Source organism: Mustela putorius, unplaced genomic scaffold, assembly GCF_011764305.1.
Source record: "Mustela putorius furo isolate JIRA1106 unplaced genomic scaffold, ASM1176430v1.1 tig00003845_pilon_pilon_pilon, whole genome shotgun sequence".
Lineage (NCBI taxonomy): Eukaryota > Metazoa > Chordata > Mammalia > Carnivora > Mustelidae > Mustela > Mustela putorius.
In genome coordinates, this window is record NW_025421998.1 from 63,107,737 (window position 1) to 63,127,968 (window position 20,232).

Consider the following 20,232-nt stretch of genomic DNA (forward strand, 5'->3'; position numbering starts at 1 on the left):
TAACAGTGGCTAATTATAATTTTTTAAAAAGATTTATTTATTTGAAAGAGAGAGTGCATGAACAGGGGACGGGGCAGAGGGAGCGAGGAGAATCTATAGCAGACTTCCCGCCGAGCTCAGAGCATGACATGGAGCTCAGGCCCAGGAGCCCGAGATCATGACCTGAGCTGAAATCAAGAGTCCATTGCTTAACCAACTGACCCACCCAGGCACCCCTATTTTTTAATGCCGAGTAGTGTCCCGTTGAATGAAATCCCATAATTTGTTTTTTTCCCTTCTCTTGTATAAGCCTTTTTGTGGACATATGTTTTATTTATCTTACACTTGATCTTAGCCAAAAGGCCGAGAAGTGATATATTTTATTTATCTTAGATAATTAACTAGGAGTATAAAATTGCTGGGCCAAAGGGGTGGAATATGTTTAATCTTATGAGAAACAGGAAATCCCTTTGCAAAGTGGTAAAACCATTTAACATCCCACCATGGATGTATGAGAGTTCTGGGTGCTCCATATCATCTCCGATATTTAGTGCTGTCAGTCTTTTAAATTTAATATTCTAATATACGTGAGGTAGTACCTAATTGTGATTTCAATTTTCATTTCCCTGATAAGTAATGATGTTGAGTGTCTTTTTCTTAGCTTATTGGCCATTTTTATCCTTTACTCTGTGAAATGTCTACTCAAGTCTTTTGCCCAGTTAAAATTTTTTTTGATGTTTTTGTTGTTTGTTATAGTTGTTCTTTTTGTGCAGAGGACACACATCTTTTGTTAGAAATTTGTTTTGTGAATATTTTCTCCCGGTTTTGGGGTTGTTTATTCGTTTTCTTAATGATATCTTTTTTTTTTTTTAAAGATTTTATTTATTTATTTGACAGAGAGAGATCACAAGTAGGCAGAGAGGCAGGCAGAGAGGCAGGCAGAGAGAGAGGAGGAAGCAGGCTCCCTGCTGAGCAGAGAGCCTGATGCGGGACTCGATCCCAGGACCCTGAGATCATGACCTGAGCCGAAGGCAGCGGCTTAACCCACTGAGCCACCCAGGCGCCCCTTAATGATATCTTTTGATGAGAAATTTTGTATGAACAAATCTAATTATTATTTTTAGTGATTTTTTGCTTTCCACATCCTCAGAAATTGTTTTTAATTTTTTAAAAGATTTTATTTGTCAGAAAGAGAGAGAGAGAGTGAGCACAGGCAGACAGAATGGCAGGCAGAGGGAGAAGCAGACTTCCCGCTGAGCAAGGAGCCCGATGTGGGACTCGATTCCAGGATGCTGGGATCATGACCTGAGCCGAAGGCAGCTGCTTAACCAACTGAGCCACCCAGGCGTCCCTTGTTTTTAATTTTTAAAGTTGAAACATAATTGCCATATAGTATCATATTAATTGCATATGTACAACATAGTGATTTGACATTTATATACATCCCCAAATGCTCACCACAAGAATTGTAGTTACCATCTGCCATCACACAAAGCCATATATTATTGACTGTGTTCCCTATGCAGTACTTTACATTCCTGTAACTTATTTATTTTATAACTCTCTATTTACTTGTATATCTATAAGAAATCTTTGTCTGTTTCAGGTCATGAAGATGTTGTCTGATGTTTTCTTTAAAAACCTTTATAGGTTTATCCCTTATGTTTAGGTCAGTGATCCACCTCGAATTAATTTTTGTATAGAATGTAAAGTTTCTTTCTTTTTTCCTGTTTGGATATCCAGTGGTTCCAGCACCATTTGTTAAAAAGACCCCTCCCACCCCCTGCCTCATTGAATTGCTTTGGCCTCTTTGTTGAAACTCAAATGACTGCATGAGTATGGGTTAGTTTTTGGAGTCTCTGTTCTATTCTATAGATCTATTTATCCTCATGCTAATGCTACAGTGTCTTGATTATAGTAGATTTATAGTATGTCCTGACATCATTTTATGAAAGTGCTCCATCTCTATTCCTTTTTTAAGATTGTTTTGCCATTCTAGGTTTTTTGCATTTCCATAGAAATGTGGAAATTGGCTTGTTGGTTTCTTTAAAAAAAAAAAGCCTGGAGATTTTCATTTGGATTGTCTTGCATTTATTAATCATTTTGGTGAGGATCAACTTTTTTTTGAGCAATATTGAACCTTTTAAGGTATATCTTTCTAAAGCATTTTTTTCTCACGTCACTTTCCAGTTCAAAAGCCTTCACTCGTTCCACAATTGCATAGTGTAATGGTTAAGATCTTTAGGTGGCTTTATTCCCAACAGTCTGCTCTTAATTTTATCTACCACATGTATCCAGGCTGCTTGTTCTTTCACATACATAGCGTGAACTTTTTTCCCTTCATGCTTTTATTCTCTTATGTTCTCCATACTGGATATGAAGGCTACTCTCCCAATTTAAGAGATTCAATATTGCATATATTTGTTATAATGTCATAAGTTATAAATTAACAGAATTTTTTTTAATTGAGGTATAGTTGATACACAGTGTTGCATTAGTGTGCACATTAGTGTACCAGTAAGAGGTTTTAAAAAATTTTTTCATGGGATGAATCACTTAAAATTTATACAGTTTTTAAATTGGAGCACCAAAAAAGTAAGCAAAACAGCACTCACCAAACAAGTAAAAAGCCACAATAAAAGAGGACTTTACTTTTTCCTTTTTAGTGGGAGGAGGGGCAGAGGGTGAGGGAGAGGGAGAGAATCTCAAGCAGACTCCTCACTGAGCACAGAGCTCAGTGCAGGCAGATCCCAGGACCCTTACAGCATGAAATGAGACATAATCAAGAGTTGGGCACTCAGTGAACTGAGTCACCCAGGTGCCCCAAGGACTTTACTTTTATTTTAAAATTTTTTATGTATTTTTAAAAGAGTTATTTATATTAGAAAGAAAGAAAGAACGCGTGAACAGGAAGAGTGGCAGAGGGAGAGAGAGAGAAGTACACTCCTCACTCCTCCTGAACGTGGAGCCCAATGGAGGGGTTCTGTCCTACAACCCTGAGATCATGACCTGAGCTGAAATCTAGTTGGTCCCTTAACTGACTGAGCCACCCAGGTACCCTAGGACTTTACTTTTAAACAGAAAGGTGAAGGTAGCTTAAAGGAAAGGTGGAGGAGATAAGAGCAAAATGCACACTGATCTTGAGGACCATGTAAGAAACACTGTCAGTTGAGGTCACATATACAAACTGAGCTGTGAAGGACACTGGAAGAATGGTGCATTTTGTATGGTCACATACTCTACTTGGAAGTTCAGAGCATTCAGATAGTGGCAAAAATTGAGTATGAACCTATTTGAAGTTCTGTTGACACCATTTTGTTGCTTATGAATCACATATGGGTTAATTCAGGTTTCAGAAACAATTATTGAAGAATAGGCAACATTCAGGTTTTCAACTTTAGCTTCAATTTCCACCATTAAAATTTCCCTGATCCTCTTGGCTAGAAATGACATTGCTACTTATGAATACCAAAGTATTATTATACTTGTCTTATGGTACTTATGTCTTCCATGACGTAGGAGCATGTCTTATTCTTTTTTGGGGTTGCAATCTTTTTGAGCTAGTTTCTGATTTTATTTTTTATTTTTTTTAAATATTATTTTTAAATTAGATTTATTTTAGAAAGAGCATACGTGTGCACATGTAGGTGGGGGAGGGACAGAGAGAGAGGGAGAGAGTCTTTTTTTTTTTAATGATTATTAATTTGTTTATTTGACAGAGATCCCAAGCAGGCAGAGATGCAGGCACAGGGGCGGGGAGCAGGCTCCCTGCTGAGCAGAAAGCCCGATGCAGGGCTGGATCCCAGGACCCTGGGATCATGACCTGAGCTGAAGGCAGAGGCTTTAACCCACTGAGCCACCCAGGCACCCCTGAGGGAGAGAGTCTTAAGCAGACTGCTTGCTGAGTGTGGAGCCCAATGTGGGGCTCGATCACACAACCCTGAGATCAAAACCTAAGCTGAAAGCAAGAATCATATGTTTAACTGACTGTACCACCCAGGTGCCCCTAATTTTCTAATTTTAATTGTGTATGTTCTATAACACTTCAGATGGTATCCTGAATATAATAGGTGTTTGAAAATGCTTTATGAATGAATGAATAAGTGAATGAATGATGAGTAAATGAAATGCAGCAGAGAAATGAGAGGTGAATATATAAAAAAGAGAGTAGAAAAAAATTGTACACCCCCTGCTTTTCTTTTCTGTTTTAGGGTTAGTTTGGTAAGGCAGTAAAGATTCCAAAGCTGTTTTATCATAAGTGTAATTATGATATGAGGTATTTCCAGTGTGATAATTATTTCTCTTTTATGACATACTCATCCTCACAAGAACTAATAAGAGCGTTGTATCCCTGTTAGATTCTATATTCATTAATCTGCTTTATAACTCAGATAATTTTAACAATAATTTTCATCAAAAGAGATTTTAGGAGCTCCTGGGTGGCTTAGTTGGTTAAGCATTTGACTCTTGTTTTTAGCTCAGGTCATGATCTCAGGGTTGTGAGATTGAGCCCCATATTGGGCTCCATGCTGAGCGTGGAACCTGCTTGAGATTCCCTCTCAACTTCTATCCCCCAACCCCTAAAGATTTTGATTTTTTTCTAAATGTACAAAGTTGGAGGCTGCTGACAAAAGTAACTTCTAAATGGCTATCAAATATGCCCTTGGCTATAGAATTCCAACCAGGTATGTCAGCTAATTTCATCTCAACAAAAGGAGTAACCATAATCATTTAATATTTACTTTGTAGATTAAAGGCAGATATCATTTACTTGACATTTTATGTAGAATTTGTCTCTTTTCCTTTTTTCTTTTCCATATTTGATTATTGAATACTTAGGTATTAATTTTAGAAAAATAGATAATATGACCTGTGGGAGGAACAGGTTTGAGTTGGAGGGGAGAGGTCAAAATCAGGATCTCTTTTTTTAAAAAAAATAAGTTTTCATTTATAACTAGGCCATAGTTTTTTAGTGGGACAAGTACCATGTCCTATTTACCTTTGTAGCTTCTATTGTATAGCAGATACTAAACAAAGATGTCTTAAATGAATCATGATGAAATGACTCAAAATATATTCAAATGATTACATCTAGTCTTTTGGGGCTGAGGAAGGGTTGCTCATACTGAGTCAGCCTATAGTGCCTAAAGGAAAGTGCCTTCAAACTGTATGACCCTTTTTGAGGCGGGGCAGAAATTGCATGCAATAAATAATATTTAAGTTTTTAAAATTTCTTTGATGACTATATCTAGTAATAAACATCAGATTTTGACAATTTGATAGCTTAAAATATTTCTCTTCTGCATGAAATGTAGCTGGACAAGAGACCATTAAAGTCAGTGCATAACTCTTTTCATTTGTTTTTAAAACTTTCATTCATTTGTTTATTATAACTATTTTCTATCTTTTGTGAGCTCTATGTCAAATACTTTCAGGTTGCATATTTTATAGATTGGCCTTGTCAGAAAATGGAGATCTGGATTAAAGTTTTAATTCCACAGATCATTTAGCTTTTATTTATTTATTTATATTTTATTTATTTTTTTAAAAAAAGATTTTATTTATTTGACAGACAGAGATCACAAGTAGGCAGAAAAGCAGACAGAGAGAAAGGAGGAAGCAGGCTCCCTGCCGATCAGAGAGCCCGATGCGGGGGGGCTCTATCCCAGGACCCTGGGATCATGACCTGAGCTGAAGGCAGAGGCTTTAATCCGCTGAGCCCCCCAGACGCCCCATCATTTAGCTTTTAAATGCAGATTCAAATTCAGTCTGTGGGGATAGAAAATGGAGCATACATTTTTTTTCTTAAAAAATAGTTAAAAAAATTTATTTTATAACCATAAGATAGGATAAAAATAGCTCATAATCTCAGTAACCAGAAATAGTCACCATTCTATTAGCATTTCAGTAATTTTTTTCTAATCTGTATTTATATACCTATATCTTATAAAATTAAAATAAATACATATGCAATATTATGTTTTGCTTTTACACTATATATGTATAGCTGTTTTTTCTGAAAGCAGATATTTGTGAAACATGGTTGTTAATGGCTTCTAAACATGCTATTACAGATAACATCATGCTCTTAAAAATATTTCCCCCTGGGCACCTGGGTGGCTCAGTTAGTTTAGCAGCTGCCTTTGGTTCAGGTTATGATCCCAGGGTCGTGGGATGGAGTCCCGCATCAGGGTCCTTGCTACTCAGGGAGCCTGCTTCTCTCTCTGCCGCTCTGCCTGCTTGTGCGCTCGCGCTCTCTCTCTCTCTCTCTCCCTCTCTGACAAATAAATAAATAAAATCTTAAAAAAAAAAATTTCCCCTTTTTCATACCATTTGGGTTTTTCTAAATTTCTTTAATAACTGTGTAAGTCAGTTATTGTGTAAAAGGTAATGGACATTTCTAAGGCTTTTGATTGATGTTTCTATAATGATCATTAATAGCATCTTTAATAAATTTACATTTCCTCCAAAAGTTTTTGTCTCCATGTACCTTCTCTAACAGCAGGACTGATTATTGAATACAATTTTTTCTACTTTAAGGGATTAAATAATCAAGTGCCTTTTTTTTTTTTTCAAATACAGCTTTAAAATTTTCTTTCATCTGTTTATTGACTTATTTTTAACTGCGAATTGTACATTTCCTTTTACCTTTTTGGATATAATCTCATTTGCATTGATTTGGATCAATGCAAACATGAGATTTTTTTTTTTTTTTTTTTGGTTTATAAGAGTTCTTTACATATTAGATGAAATATGCAGGATGGTTTTAATAGGTCAAAAACAGTTAAATATTCAAAACTTCATATGGTACAACTTAAATTATGTACCTTATATTGGTTGCAAGTATGTTCCCAGTTTGCCTTTTGTTCTTTTTTATCATGTTTTTTAAAGCATATAACAAGTTTAAGATTTTTTTGTTGTTTAATTTAGTGATCCTTTCCTTTGTAGTTTCCTCCATTGCTTTCTTACAGCAAAAGGTCTCTCTATCCCAAGGGCAGATAAATATTTTTGTAGTTTCATATTGTAAAATTTAACTTTTAAAATCCGTCTGGAATTTTGCTTGAATGTATTGTTAAGGCAGGGATCTGTTTACTGAGTGATGAAACAATTACTTTCAGATTCCTGAGTAACCTCTGTTGTTTATTTTCATGCCTGACTGCTAAATACACAAAATTATTATGTGTCCTAGGAATATAACATTTTTGATCTTGGTTCCTCATAAAATACATTATTCTCATGCCTTGGGTTAGCTGATGTGCTTCAAAGACCAGTAATAATCTGGAGACCTTAATTTTGGAATGTTAATTCTAACAATGTAAGTAATGGTGTACTCAATACTTGATTTACTTGATGGCTTCTTCCAGCGTAAAATTCAGTCATCCACAGAAGCTTACACATTAATCTAAATGGATAGTATTGTTAAATAAAACATTCTTTAGAAAGATTAAAAAAAAAAAACCTTGATTATGTTTTTCCTTTTTTTCTTACACTTACATTTGGCTTATGTTTAGGAATGATATATATATTTTAAAATTTGTTCTTTGAATTAAAATACCAAGTGATGATTGACTTATTAACTGTGTTCTAGGCCTCAAAGTGTCTGTCTCATCAGAGATGTCTTAGACAGAAATTCCACTCATTTACTTTAGAGTTTTAGAGCTTAATACAGTCTTCCTATCGAATCTTAAATGAATTAAACTGAAGTCTAAGTTTCTGTTATTTTGTCTAATTTATATGCAATGATTCTGATGCCAATGAAGAAAAAAGTAAATTGCTTCAAGTTTTGTAATTTATTTTTAAGACATTTTGGTGAACTTTGTTAAATTCTTCCAGTGAGGGAAGACCCTCGCTCTTCCTTTTATATTTGCACAGGTTGAGCACCAGTAATGATTTTTTTGAGTCTGAAGAAATATATGTGTACACTACTATTCAGATTCTTTCTATCTTAAACTTAATAGGTTTAGATACATTTTTAGATAAATCTCTTGTGTCTAAATTGTTGCTATTTCCTGTATAAAACAGTGTAACAAATCTGATTCAATTATAAGTTGTCCAATTCATAGATCAAATAAATTTGAATACTGAGGGATAACTTGTATTGGGTCATACTAGGTTTCACATACTATAGACCACTCAAAGGGGGAAGATAAAATGGATATACTCTTTTGGATTAAAAAATCCTGATGACCTCCAAATTCTCTTAGAAGCCAACCAAAGATCTTGTTTTCAGTGTTCAGAGTTTCCTGAGGGCTCATTAAGTTTCCAGACCCTAGTGGGATTGCGTAGAATGGGGAATAGAACATAGTCACAACTCAGAGGGGTCAGAGGGTTTGTCCTGTTGAAATGCGCTTGTCAGAGCTGGAAGTTAGGATTTCTGCGACGTGGCCACTAGGTGGCTTCAGCTGACTGCTTAGAAAGGGTAAAGCCCAGAGGTACTATGGGGTGGGTTGCTTTTCACACTTTATTTTAGGAAAATAATTTTATTTTGGGAGTATTTATTTTCTGAGCTAGATTAACAGAACCAATTCATAAAACTTAAAGACCTTAGAGGATCATCCAGTCTCACTTTCTCATTTTAGAGATAACATTTAGGAAGACTTCTCTAAATTGACTGCTATATAGGGGTAGAGTCAGAGTTAGAACCCAGTCTAACCCAGTTAGACTAACCCCCAGAGTCTCTGACTCCTAGTCTAATTTTTTAGCTGTTGATTCAGTGATATCAGTTTATTCTTTGTTTCTCTGAAGTCACACAAGAGGGTTTTGTGGCGCTGACCATGCCTAAGTAAGCCCTGGAGAAAGTGTGTATAGGAAATTTGTATCCAGAGCAGAGGTGGGTAAATAGTTGATGGGGATTAAGGAGTGCACCTGCTGAGATGAGCACTGGGGTGTTTTATAGAAGTGTTGAATCATTATAGTATATACCTGAAAGTAATATTATACTATATGTTAATTAACTGGAATTTAAATAAAAATTTAAAAAAGTTAGTTCTATGCATCAGGAACCTGAAGAAATAGAGGTAAAATTCAGGCACTTATTGACTTCTGAGTGAAATATAAGGACTGGATATACATACATATGTTAAAAAAAAAAAAAGGAATGTTGTGTTGAAGGCAGGTGGAAAAGTGGATGCTGGTGGTCACCGTATAGGAGGGACTGAACAATGTCAGTATCTCCTCTCATCCAAGTTACGCTTTTCGATTAATGAGCTGACCATTTGTCATGGACCCAAAGTTGGGGAGTTTTAAAATTTCTTACTCATTCTGAATAAGCCTAGACTCTTATATACCATATATATATATTTTTTTCAGATGAATAGTAGCATTTTAAAAAATTTTTTATTTTTTATAAACATATATTTTTATTCCCAGGGGTACAGGTCTGTGAATCGCCAGGTTTACACACTTCACAGCACTCACCGAAGGAATAGTAGCATTTTTAAGTTGTTTTTTTCTCTCAGATTTTCTGTAAGTTTTGATGAATATTTAACCTTTAGAATGGGACTAGAAACCTCTTTTTTTATTTTTTTTAAATCAAAGGCCACTAGAAAACATAACAAATGAAAATCAAACAAATTCATTATGCATCAGTTAAAAATGACTTATGACAGTGTTGACTTCTTTTTTCTTCTGAGAAAGCTAAGGAGGAAGCAAATAACGTTCATTTCAACTTTTTGTAGTAAGTTCAGGAAAATTTACAATTTTTAAAAATGGTATGTATGCTAAGTTTATATATTAGGGCTAGTTTCTAGAGTAAAAAGCAAAAAAGTTAAAGGAGACTAACAGAGAAGGAAGAGTGAAAGGATGGGAGGAAGAGGGATGGACAGAGAACTACAAAATGAGGAAATGGCTCCACAAGTGTTCACAGCTTGTTATGAATCTGCCAAGTAGGAGCTGGAGTGAGGATTAAATGATACAATAGTTGAAAAGCTTTTGGAGAATGATTTATCATGTAGTTAGGTCCCCCAGAGTGACAACTATTATAATAATTGTTAAGGTCCCCCGGCCCCCCCGTAATGAATCTTAACATTGGGTGTGCTTATATAAATATAAATCATGTTTGAAATATTTGAATTGAGTCTTTGATGTAAAACTTTAGAAATAGTTATATGGCCATTTTCTTATGGCATGTTGAAGCTAAATTGAATAAAAATATTTTTGCTCAGGTCTAAATCCACCAAAAATTTGAATTATGTCTCATTTTCTCTTTCTTATTGTAGTGATTTAAAGGGAGTGATAGTCACTCTGAGTGATGATGGTCACTTGCAGTGTTCATACCTAGGGACAGACCCTTCTTTGTTCCAAGCTCCGAAGGTTGAATCTAGAGAACTACACTATGATGAACTTGATATAGAATTGAAAGAACTTCAGAAAATCATCAAAGATGTTAATAAATCACAAGGTATCTCATTTGCAACTTTTTATTATTTTGGAGTTTATTATAAAATTGATTTATTTTGTATGTAGATAATATCTTAAATATATTAGTTAATTCTCTCCTCTAGTCTTAATTAAAATCATATTTGTAAAAATAGTGTTGCTCTTTAATTTGTATTTTGTAGCTTGTGAAAAAAACGTTAAGATACTGCTTTTGTTAGTGTGTTTCAGGGACAGAGCTATCTAATTTTTTTTTTCTTTAAATTCTAAGAATGGAACAAAGTACTTCTCTGCATAGTGGTTTCAGGACTTGAGAAGAACATTAAACTTTAGAGTGATCAACTTTTAATATCCCTGAAAACATTTTAGTGGCTTCTTTTAAAAGAAACCCTAGCAGTACATGAGTTACCACTTTGTTACTAAAAATGTAGTCATTTGCAGTTTAGTGATACTATTTAGGTATGCAGTTAATTAGACATCCAAATGGAATGTAGCCTGCAGTATGTTGATTTCTAATGACTCAGAAGCTGATGATATTTTCAGTTTCTGAGTTTTGAGCAACTCAATATAATCTTTCTTTGGGATTCACAGGGGTATAATTTTATTGTAAATTAAAAGGAGAAACAAAACACCAGTCCTGCAGTTTGAATTGGACATGTGAAAAACATTATTTTAAGTTTTCTTCTCAGAGTCCGGTAAAAGTATTTTTTTAATGAGAAAAAATATGGACTAATTTCTCATAAGAGAAATGTTAAAACAAGTAGGAATAATAAAAGAATCAGAGCATCAAAGGCCAACCAAAACACAAGAGCCAATCTTAATCCTGATCCAGTCACTTTACTAGATTTATATATTTTTCAGTCTCCATTACCAAGACAGATTCAGAGGAATTTAGATAATATATTTTAAAATATGATTATTAAGGTAAAATTATTATGCCTTGGCTTCACATGTTCTCTTAGAAAGTTTTGAAAGTAAACCAGTGAAACTGAGGTCTTTTAAGTAACTCCAGTTACAGAAAACCCATGTGTTGTCAGCATCCCCCCTCAAATGGCGAATGTTTAAAATTCGATGTTTTACATTGCAATATAGACATTCTCCCCACTCTCCTTGATACTAGTGTTTGGGGATTAATGGAATTATGAGTCTCTTTTTGTCGTTTAAAAATATAATTGGAGAAGAGAGGCATATATATGGAACATGAAATTTCCAGAGTTCATTAAATAAATTTAATGTTACTTTTCACTTTAGATTTTGTGTCTTGAGATTTTGCCCTTCCCATAAACAATGTGCTAATGATATTTTGATTAACACTCAGTTGTGTAAAAGATTTCTCAGAAAAATCCTTTACAACTGTAAATTATTTTTTGGTGGCCATAGTGATACCCTTGAGTGAGAACATTTGAGCTATTTTAAAGTTGTCATTACCTTGATCCTTCTGTGTATCTTCAAATAACTGCTAATTAAGGTAGGGATGTGCCCACCGACTTGGGTGCAAAGTTTATTATTTATATAACCTCAAATTTTAGCTAATATTTGAAGTTCTCTTACACTTCTTTGCCATCATCCTTTGGTTTTAGTCCTAAAAACAAAACAAACAAACAAAAAAAAACCCACACGCACAACCAAAAAAACCCAAAGTGAAGCTTGGAAGAAAGAGGGACTTTTAAAATATTTTATTTCTAGATATTGAAAAAACTTAGTATCCTTATAAAACTGTGGTGTATTTGTTTATTAAAATACCTGTAATTATATAAAAGCACAAAATCATTTCATTATAGAAGATTATGAGAAGTTAAAACTCTGAACTTTTTGATGACCTCATTATTCATTTAAATGCCATTTAGCATAGTGACTTTAACTCACAAAAAGAAGTTCACAGTCTTGTGGATTATTTTTGGTACTTAGAGCTTTTTTATTTCTTCAAAGCAAAAGTTTCAGCAGAATTTAAAGCCAATTTAAAGAGTACATTTTGTTGTACACATGGTGTATATTATCTACTATAATAAAAGTGTTTTTGAAGCTGATTTTATGTGTGTAACTTATATGAGGAATGTATGTTGTAAGCATGAAATTACAGTAATAATTTCTGTATGGCTCATGGGTTTTGAAGCTTTTTATATTCAACTCATTAGTGTGAATCCTGCCTAGGATTTCTGTTACCAGTAGTCAACAACAACTGTTGGTAGGCACTTTCAAGGGCAGAATTTCCTTATAATTTAGCCAGTTTATCATTCTATACCTGGGGTGTGAGGGAATAGGTGTGGTACTACGATGGCCTCCCACACAGTTGTGTCTTCAGGAGGTGAAAGAGAACAGTAAGAAAGAGGTATATAAATGAAACTCTGTACCCTATTGGAAATATGTCTAGGATAACTAAATTGCCTTTACCATTGAGTCCTAGAAACATTTACTTGGTGACCTTGTTGGGAGATGTGTTGTTTAGGGCTACGTCTGGCTGCACATAACACAATACCCAAATAAGGTGGCTTAAACAAGGCAGAGGTTTATTTCTTTCCCATAGAAAAGAAGTCCAGCAGTGGGCAGACCAGGGTTGGTTTGGCATTTCCACTGTCATCAGGGACTCCAGTTCTTCCTCTCCCAGGGTCATCTCTTGGTCCAAGATGGCTTCTGGAACTCCTGCTCTCACATCTGCAGCTGAGTCAGCCCCCTTAAGGATCTTTCCTAGAAGCCACATCCTGAGCTGCTTCTACTCACATCTCACTGGCCACTCCAAGCTTACAAAAGAGGCTGGGGAAATTAGTGTTTTAGCTGAGCACTCATTGCTCAGAATAAAACTGAGCTTCTTTTAGTAAAGAACTGAAGAATGGTATTGGGTAGGCAAGGAGCAGGCTTTTATATTGTCACTAAGTAAGTTATGGAAATTCCCACACTGAATATTACAGTACTGGTGGGAATGCTTGATGACAATGGTAGGTAGTTCTTCTCTCTGTGAGACAGCTGATTCCTGTGGCATCATCCAAGAACTTTCCATGTTTTTAGTCAGCTATCCTTGGTGTGTGAGGGATTTTTCCTCTCAAGGTCACAGGGTAGTTTCAGCAGTTCCAGGTATTATGTGCAAATATGATTTCCAGGGAAGAAGAGAGATATTTCTCCCAAGTCTCCTTTTTTATTATGGGGAAATAGCTTTCCCAGAAGCATGTGCCAGCACCCCCACTCCCAACTTTTCTTCACCTCACGTCTGCCAGGATTAAGCCCTGTGCTTATGCCTAAAACAACAAATTGTTAGGGGAATGAAATCACCATGATTGGATCTGACCAATCCAGTGACTTTGAGATGAAGGCGAATGCCTCCCTAGAATTATAGCTCTGCTACAAAGGAGGAGGAGGGGAAAGTAGATGTTAGGTAGACATAATTGCATATACTTTAATGTTTCTTGTTTATTTAGGATCTGTGTCATTTGTTCATCATACCTTATGCACTGTAAACATTTTAAGTCGTGAAATTATAAGTTGTGAAAATAACATGAATATGGTAAAAATAATTCTAAGAGTATTAAAAGGGTAAAACTCCCAGATCTTAGTTCCTCTACATTATATAAAGGTAACCTTTATCAGGAGTGTTTGTGTATTCTTTAAAAAAAATTCGTATTTATTTCTATACAAATATGTGCATGTTAGATGCATTGTATTACCTGTTTTTTTTTTTTAATTAATAGACACATCTTGGAGTTCTTTTCATATCAGTATATAAAGTTTGTGAGCACTGTTTTTTTTTCTTTTTAAAGATTTATTTATTTATTTGACAGAGATCACAAGTAGGCAGAGGGGCAGACAGAGAGAGTGAGAGGGAAGCAGGCTCCCCATTGACCAGAGAGCCCGATGTGGGACTCAATCCCAGGACCCTGAGATCATGACCTGAGCCGAAGGCAGCGGCTTAACCCACTGAGCCACCCAGGTGCCCCGAGAGCACTCTTATTTACAGCTTTGGGCTTTGGATCATTGCAGAGCATACCATAATCTAGTCAACCATTTCCCTGTTAATAGAAATATAGAGAATTAGGTTGTTTTTGTTTTTGTTTTTAAAAACTACCAGCAGCAGAGAAGCTCCTTGGGCGTGTCTATGATAAATGCTAAAGAGTAGAATTGTTAGATCATAGGATATGTATATTTTACATTTTGATGTTCTGACCAAACTTACCTTCAAAAGGGTATAGTTTGGGCTTTTAACTATAGTGTTAAGGAGAGAACATTGAAGTTCCTAACACTCTTCAGTCATTGGGACATATTTTAGATAATATCTTTGGAGAAAGATAGTTTTTCTTTCAAATTTCTTTCAAATCTACTGTAGCAGGGGAAGAATGTCATCAGGTTTCTAATTCTGTAATGCATTAGTTTTGTTCAACTTATGAATATGTTTATGGGGTTGTTTTTGATATGTGATATCAAAAAAACTTCTTTAAAAAACTATATACAGCAGTTTTTCTTTATGATTAAATATTGTTTTTCTTTTTAAATTACAGGTATTTGGCCCATGACTGAGAGAGAAGATGACTTGAAAGTTTCTGCCATGGTTTCTCCTAACTTTGATTCAGTGTCTGTAGGTATATTCACAGACTTTAAAAGGGTTTATGATAGTGGTGGACTATGCTGATTTGGGATCAGTATCTATTGATTGAAATTTTTGGTCCCCAGATAGAAACTTAAGAGAAGATAACAACTTTTAGTCTTTATTACCTTCTAGAAAAAACATTTCCAATCTCTTAGTGAGGAGTTCCTTAGGATTTTGGTCTAAAAAAAGGAGAGGAAGGGGCAACAGTAGAAGAGGTTTTCCACATTATTCTGAATCTACTTTTATTTTTTTAAGTTTTTCAGTACCATAATATTGAGATAATCATAATCCAGGTGAATAATACTGACCCTATAAGATTTTTCTCGAAGGTTCAATGAGATAGTGTTCATATATATATATATATATATATATATACATACATATGAATGAGGAGGAGATAGGGAGGGAGGGAGGGGAGTATCTTTGTGTGTTATTTAACAAACGGTTGAGCAGTTGGGCCAGGAATTATTTTTTCCTGCCATTTCTATCTGTGTGACCCAGGGCAAGGTATTTTATTTTCTTTTTCTTAATTTTTCTCATCTGTGAAATGGGAATAATATTAAAATCTACTTTGTTGAAGTGTTATGATAATTAACAATATCATTATCATCAAATTACATTTTAGTTCTTTTAACATTATCCTCATCACCACCAACACCACTACTGCCACACACTGCATTCCACTGCTTGTCTCATCCACTGCCATATGTTTAGTGTCTGTCACTTAATGAGTGCTCAGTATTTTTGCTTCATAAATGAATGGAGATGAGAAATAGCAAAGATGAAAGAGAGACTGTCCTTGGTCATGTTGCCCCACCTCCTTGTTTAGTTTTATGTAAGCACTTGTTAGATTATAATTGGTTATGTCTCACTGCCTGCAGTTTGGGCAAAAATCTATTAAGTTTATCTGTCTCTGAATCAGAAGTTCATCAATTTTGGCAAGTGATCAAATTCACTGCTTTTTACTATATTTGGAGTTCATGTCATGTAATTTTACCTAGGAAATGACTTTGATATTTAGGTATCAGAGCATAATATAGTAAGTACTTGTCCTAAGTTTTCAAAGATTAATCTTGGTAGAAAGAGCCAACCCAAGCTGTGATAAAAATCACGTTAACATTGCCATAATATAGTAAGTTGGGCATACTTAAAAAAAGTACTATATATGAAAGAAACATTCACTCAGCTGAGTCACATAGTAGAGGCACTGTTTAAAACATTGGCCATTCAGCACACACCATTTCTCACTCTACCTGAAAGCTGTAGTCTGAGTGGAACATTTTTGCTTAGTTAGCTGACAAATGTACACACATTTTCTTGCCTTGGAAATGATTCTTATTTTCCTTTGGGCAACTTATATAATTTTTTTCTAGGTTCTCTTAAACATAAGTTATTTGGAACCAGGAATTCCCTTTCTGTTCTTTAGTAACTTTTGATCTTTGCAGGAAAAGGCCTTGTGTAATAGTACTTTATTGTAATGTATATTTCCCTATTGGTAACTCAGAGTGCTGTTTCCTCTTGACTAGGTGTCTCTTTTCAGCTTCATTTTCCCTGTCTTACTATTTTTTCCTTCTTAAGAGATTCCTGAGAGTATCATATTCATCCCATTAGAACACACTGGCCCAACAATTTATGTGGCTATGGTGCCATGGTGTCTTTGTGTAGCTCTTTGTCTCTGGCTATAATTTTATCTTCCCAAAGGACTGCTGTCCTGGAAGTACCTAGGTGTTTAAACATGGATTGGAAAGAACAGGAAACAGGAGATGTTGGTTTCTCTTCTAGATATGTGGACAGCCAAATGTAAAACATTTCCTGGATTTCAGGTTCTGCTAGAGCAAAAAGCTTGGCTCAGTGTTTTATTTTGTCATTAGTTATGAAAGCACACATCTAAAAATAATATAATTTATATTAGAGCGGGGTCTTTATAGATAAGACAAGCATTGCTGTCTTATCTTTTGGATTGAGAAGGTGGATCAGAGTTCATACATGGTTTTCTGTGGATACGTATATAGAATATGAATCTGCTCACTCTTAGTTATGTTGATACCCAGTACAGTATAGCCATCCCTGTTGCTTAGAAGTGATTTTCTTAGTAAAAAAAATTCCAGATAAGCTAGCTAAAAGCACAATAGAGCTATTCATTGGTTGAATTAGTGCTTTTATTAATATTAATTGTTCCCCAGTCATGGATATTATTAGAAAATTATATTACCTTTTCATCTTATTCTGTCATGGAGTGAGCAGTTTTTCCTTTCAATCTACAACTCTAATAAGGAAGTTATAATTTCTAAGGAAATGTTTGCTCTATTATGTTATGCTCTGAATTCTTTAAGAGGTAGGATCAAGCAACCTAGGCTGATGTTCAAAGAATGACCTAGTTTATGATATGAACTATTAAAAAACATACACTTCTACTTTTATTTTATTTTCTAGGTGTAAGGCCCTTCAAGCTTTGTATCATTCGTTACAGGTCTTAGATATATATTATTAATCAGAATAAAACATATCTTTGGCAAGTTGAAAATATAAGGACCTTAAAAGGCTGGCATAATGCTTATCTGAGAAATACAAGGGGCTTTCTTCTATAAAATATAAAGAACAAATTAATATAATTAATTAATTTCAATACTTAAAATTTTTAAAAAATTTAATTAGTTTCAACACTTAAGTAAATTTGGCAAGAGAATAGTTTGATAATAAAATATATGACCTTTTCTTTCCTTTTTGGAAAAGGTTTCTATTCGCTTACAACTTTCCAGTTGAAGACATTCAAAAAGCTACATTAACCCTTTTAGTCTGTCATTAGATTGATAAGTCCGTTATGGTTAGTTTCCTATTTTGGTGGTGGGAAGTATATATTGCACCCATTGTGTTTACTCATTGATGGACATGTAATTTGAAACCATTCTTTCCTTCCTTCTCTTCTCAATTCTATGTTTACAGCAAGCTACTGATGTTGCAGTGGGAACTGACCTTGTCCCTTCAGTCACAGTTAAGGTATTGTACCATGGTCCTAGACTTTATTGTGCAAATGGAATTAAACATTTCATCACATCTGCCACTGTTGTCGCCCTATGACTGGCTTATGGAAATGTAAAACAAACACTTGAAATTTGTATATTTCCCTCAGCTTTGGATAGCAAAGATAACCTTTATTTTTTTCTTACAAATATAAAACGGATAATTGCATTCATGGCAATGTTATGTAATATAAATAATTTTTATGGGTTATGCTTAACCATTATGTTTAAATGAACTAGGGTCTTTTTTCTAGAAACAAAATTAACATTTTAAGTATGTTGGAGGAATTGTGTCATTACCACTTATGATAGACCAACCAGTTGATTGCAGCATCATATATATAAGGGAATCATGCATGCTAATATCTTTCTTCTATATATAATTATGTGTATGTTTGAGAGGAGTTTCTGGTCATCTACCTGCCATGACATTAACTTTAAATGGATGTATTTATAGCAAGAAAATATTAAATGAAGAAGCCACAAAGTAGAGTAGTGACAAATTGATAGTCCTAAAAAAATAGAATATGAAGGATGTGGTTTTGGTTAAGATTTTTAGTCCTGTCATTGTAGAATTTTAGAACTAGAACTCAAATGTAGAACCCTCTTAAGGCATTTAGATTAAAGTGTGGTAATCAGTCAGCACGTTATTAAGTTGAAAATATTTATCACTGCCCAGACCTCGGAGCCAGGAAAAGTTGTGGATCTTGGCAATTTGCTTAGTCAAAACTTGGATAGGACTTTATATTTTCTTAGATTATGGGTTGCTGTCCTTGGAGGGGCTTGACAGGGCACCAGGCTTTACCAATTGTGTTCGCTTACACTGGACCCAGCGGGTGGCCCAAGTGTGGGGATCTTTAGTAGAAGTTGAAGGGAGCCCAATCTTGTAACAGTTTCCTAAGCTAATTTTTTTGGATTCTTGCCACTGGAAACAAGGGTGGTCTTTCCCCACTTCTCCCAACCCCCATCCAATCAAAGGCTCTATCTCATTAATACTTCTGAGTCTGGAAAAGCAGCAGTGGCAAGAAATCAAACGCTTAAGAAAAAAACAAAAAACAAAAAACCCCTGCAGATTTCCAGGAATGATCTATAGACTTTTGTGTAGAGAAACCTCTTTTTATATCTATCTACTGATAATGTTCAGACATACACACATAATAATTCAGGAGCACACTATAAATTGCAAAAAGAAATCCTGTACTTAAACCAGAAAACATTGCTTATGCTAATTCCTACCCCCCTCAACTGCTAGTTATTGCTATAAGTAAATACACCTTTCTCACCTATGCAGTTCTAAGGCTTTCATGTGTAATAATAGCCATCTTAAAATGATGGTATGATACTACTGGAAAATTCTTCTTCCTTAGTGGAATTTTTACATTTGAGAATGACTAAGTCTCAGCTCTCTTTCTTACTGCCATTATAAGAGCTCGAGAAAGAATGCAACACACAAGGGTTGCATAAAATCAGCTGGACTTGTACAGCAGACACAGTGACTTCCTGATTCTGTCTGACAGTTTCTCTACAAATTTTGCTATAAATCTCTTCTTATAGCCTTTTATAACAACAGCAGCCAAGATATATAACCATGCAAGTTTCCGTCATAATAAATCCTGTTAATTGAGAAAATTTTTCCACCCGTTCCAAGTGAATGAAGATGTGGCTACCTTGAGTATGTGTGTGTGATGCGTGACCGTCTATTACAGGCAACTGAGGCAGAGTGGTTGTTCATACCTGGCTTTTGGAGTCATATTTATGTATCTAGGATAAAATTTGGTATTATATTTCTTAGGATCATATTTCATTTTGTTAGAATCCAAAAACAGCATGGAAAATTCTTGTATTAATGTTTTATATTTTCGCCTTAATATTCTGTAATTGTTTTTCTTTTAAAATATGAGGTTTATGATCTAGCCAAGTCTTTAACTCTTTTTTTTTTTTTTGGCTCAGACACAAGTCTTCTTTGTTCCTCCAGTTACTTTCATCACACATCTCCTTGATTCACATTTGAAAATGCCTGGGCCATTGTTGGGGTTTAATAAATCTGTGCACAAGTGCTATCATGATCTTGCTAACAGTGTAAGGCAGAGTCAGAATGTCTGTTCTCTCTCTCTCTCTCTTTTTTTAAAATATTTTATTTATTTATCTGAGAGAGGGAGAGCATAGGAGTGGGAGGGTTGGAGGGAGAGGGAGACTCAGGCTGAGCAGGGAGCCTAATGAGGGGGCTCAATGTGGGGCTTGATATCGGGCTCCATCCCAGGATCCTGAGATCATAACCTGAGCCGA

At 35.0% G+C, this 20,232-nt stretch overlaps 1 protein-coding gene across 3 annotated transcripts in view; it reads left to right on the plus strand.

Moving 5' to 3' along the window:
- BBS9 (Bardet-Biedl syndrome 9) overlaps positions 1-20,232 on the plus strand; it is a 447,161-nt gene that overhangs the window by 163,869 nt on the left and 263,060 nt on the right. For all 3 annotated transcript variants that reach the window (XM_045062860.1, XM_004762629.3, XM_004762628.3), the window contains 3 exons: positions 10,197-10,378; positions 14,838-14,914; positions 17,870-17,923. In XM_045062860.1, coding sequence (XP_044918795.1) covers positions 10,197-10,378; positions 14,838-14,914; positions 17,870-17,923 — 313 coding nt within the window. The remainder of the gene's footprint in view (positions 1-10,196; positions 10,379-14,837; positions 14,915-17,869; positions 17,924-20,232) is intronic.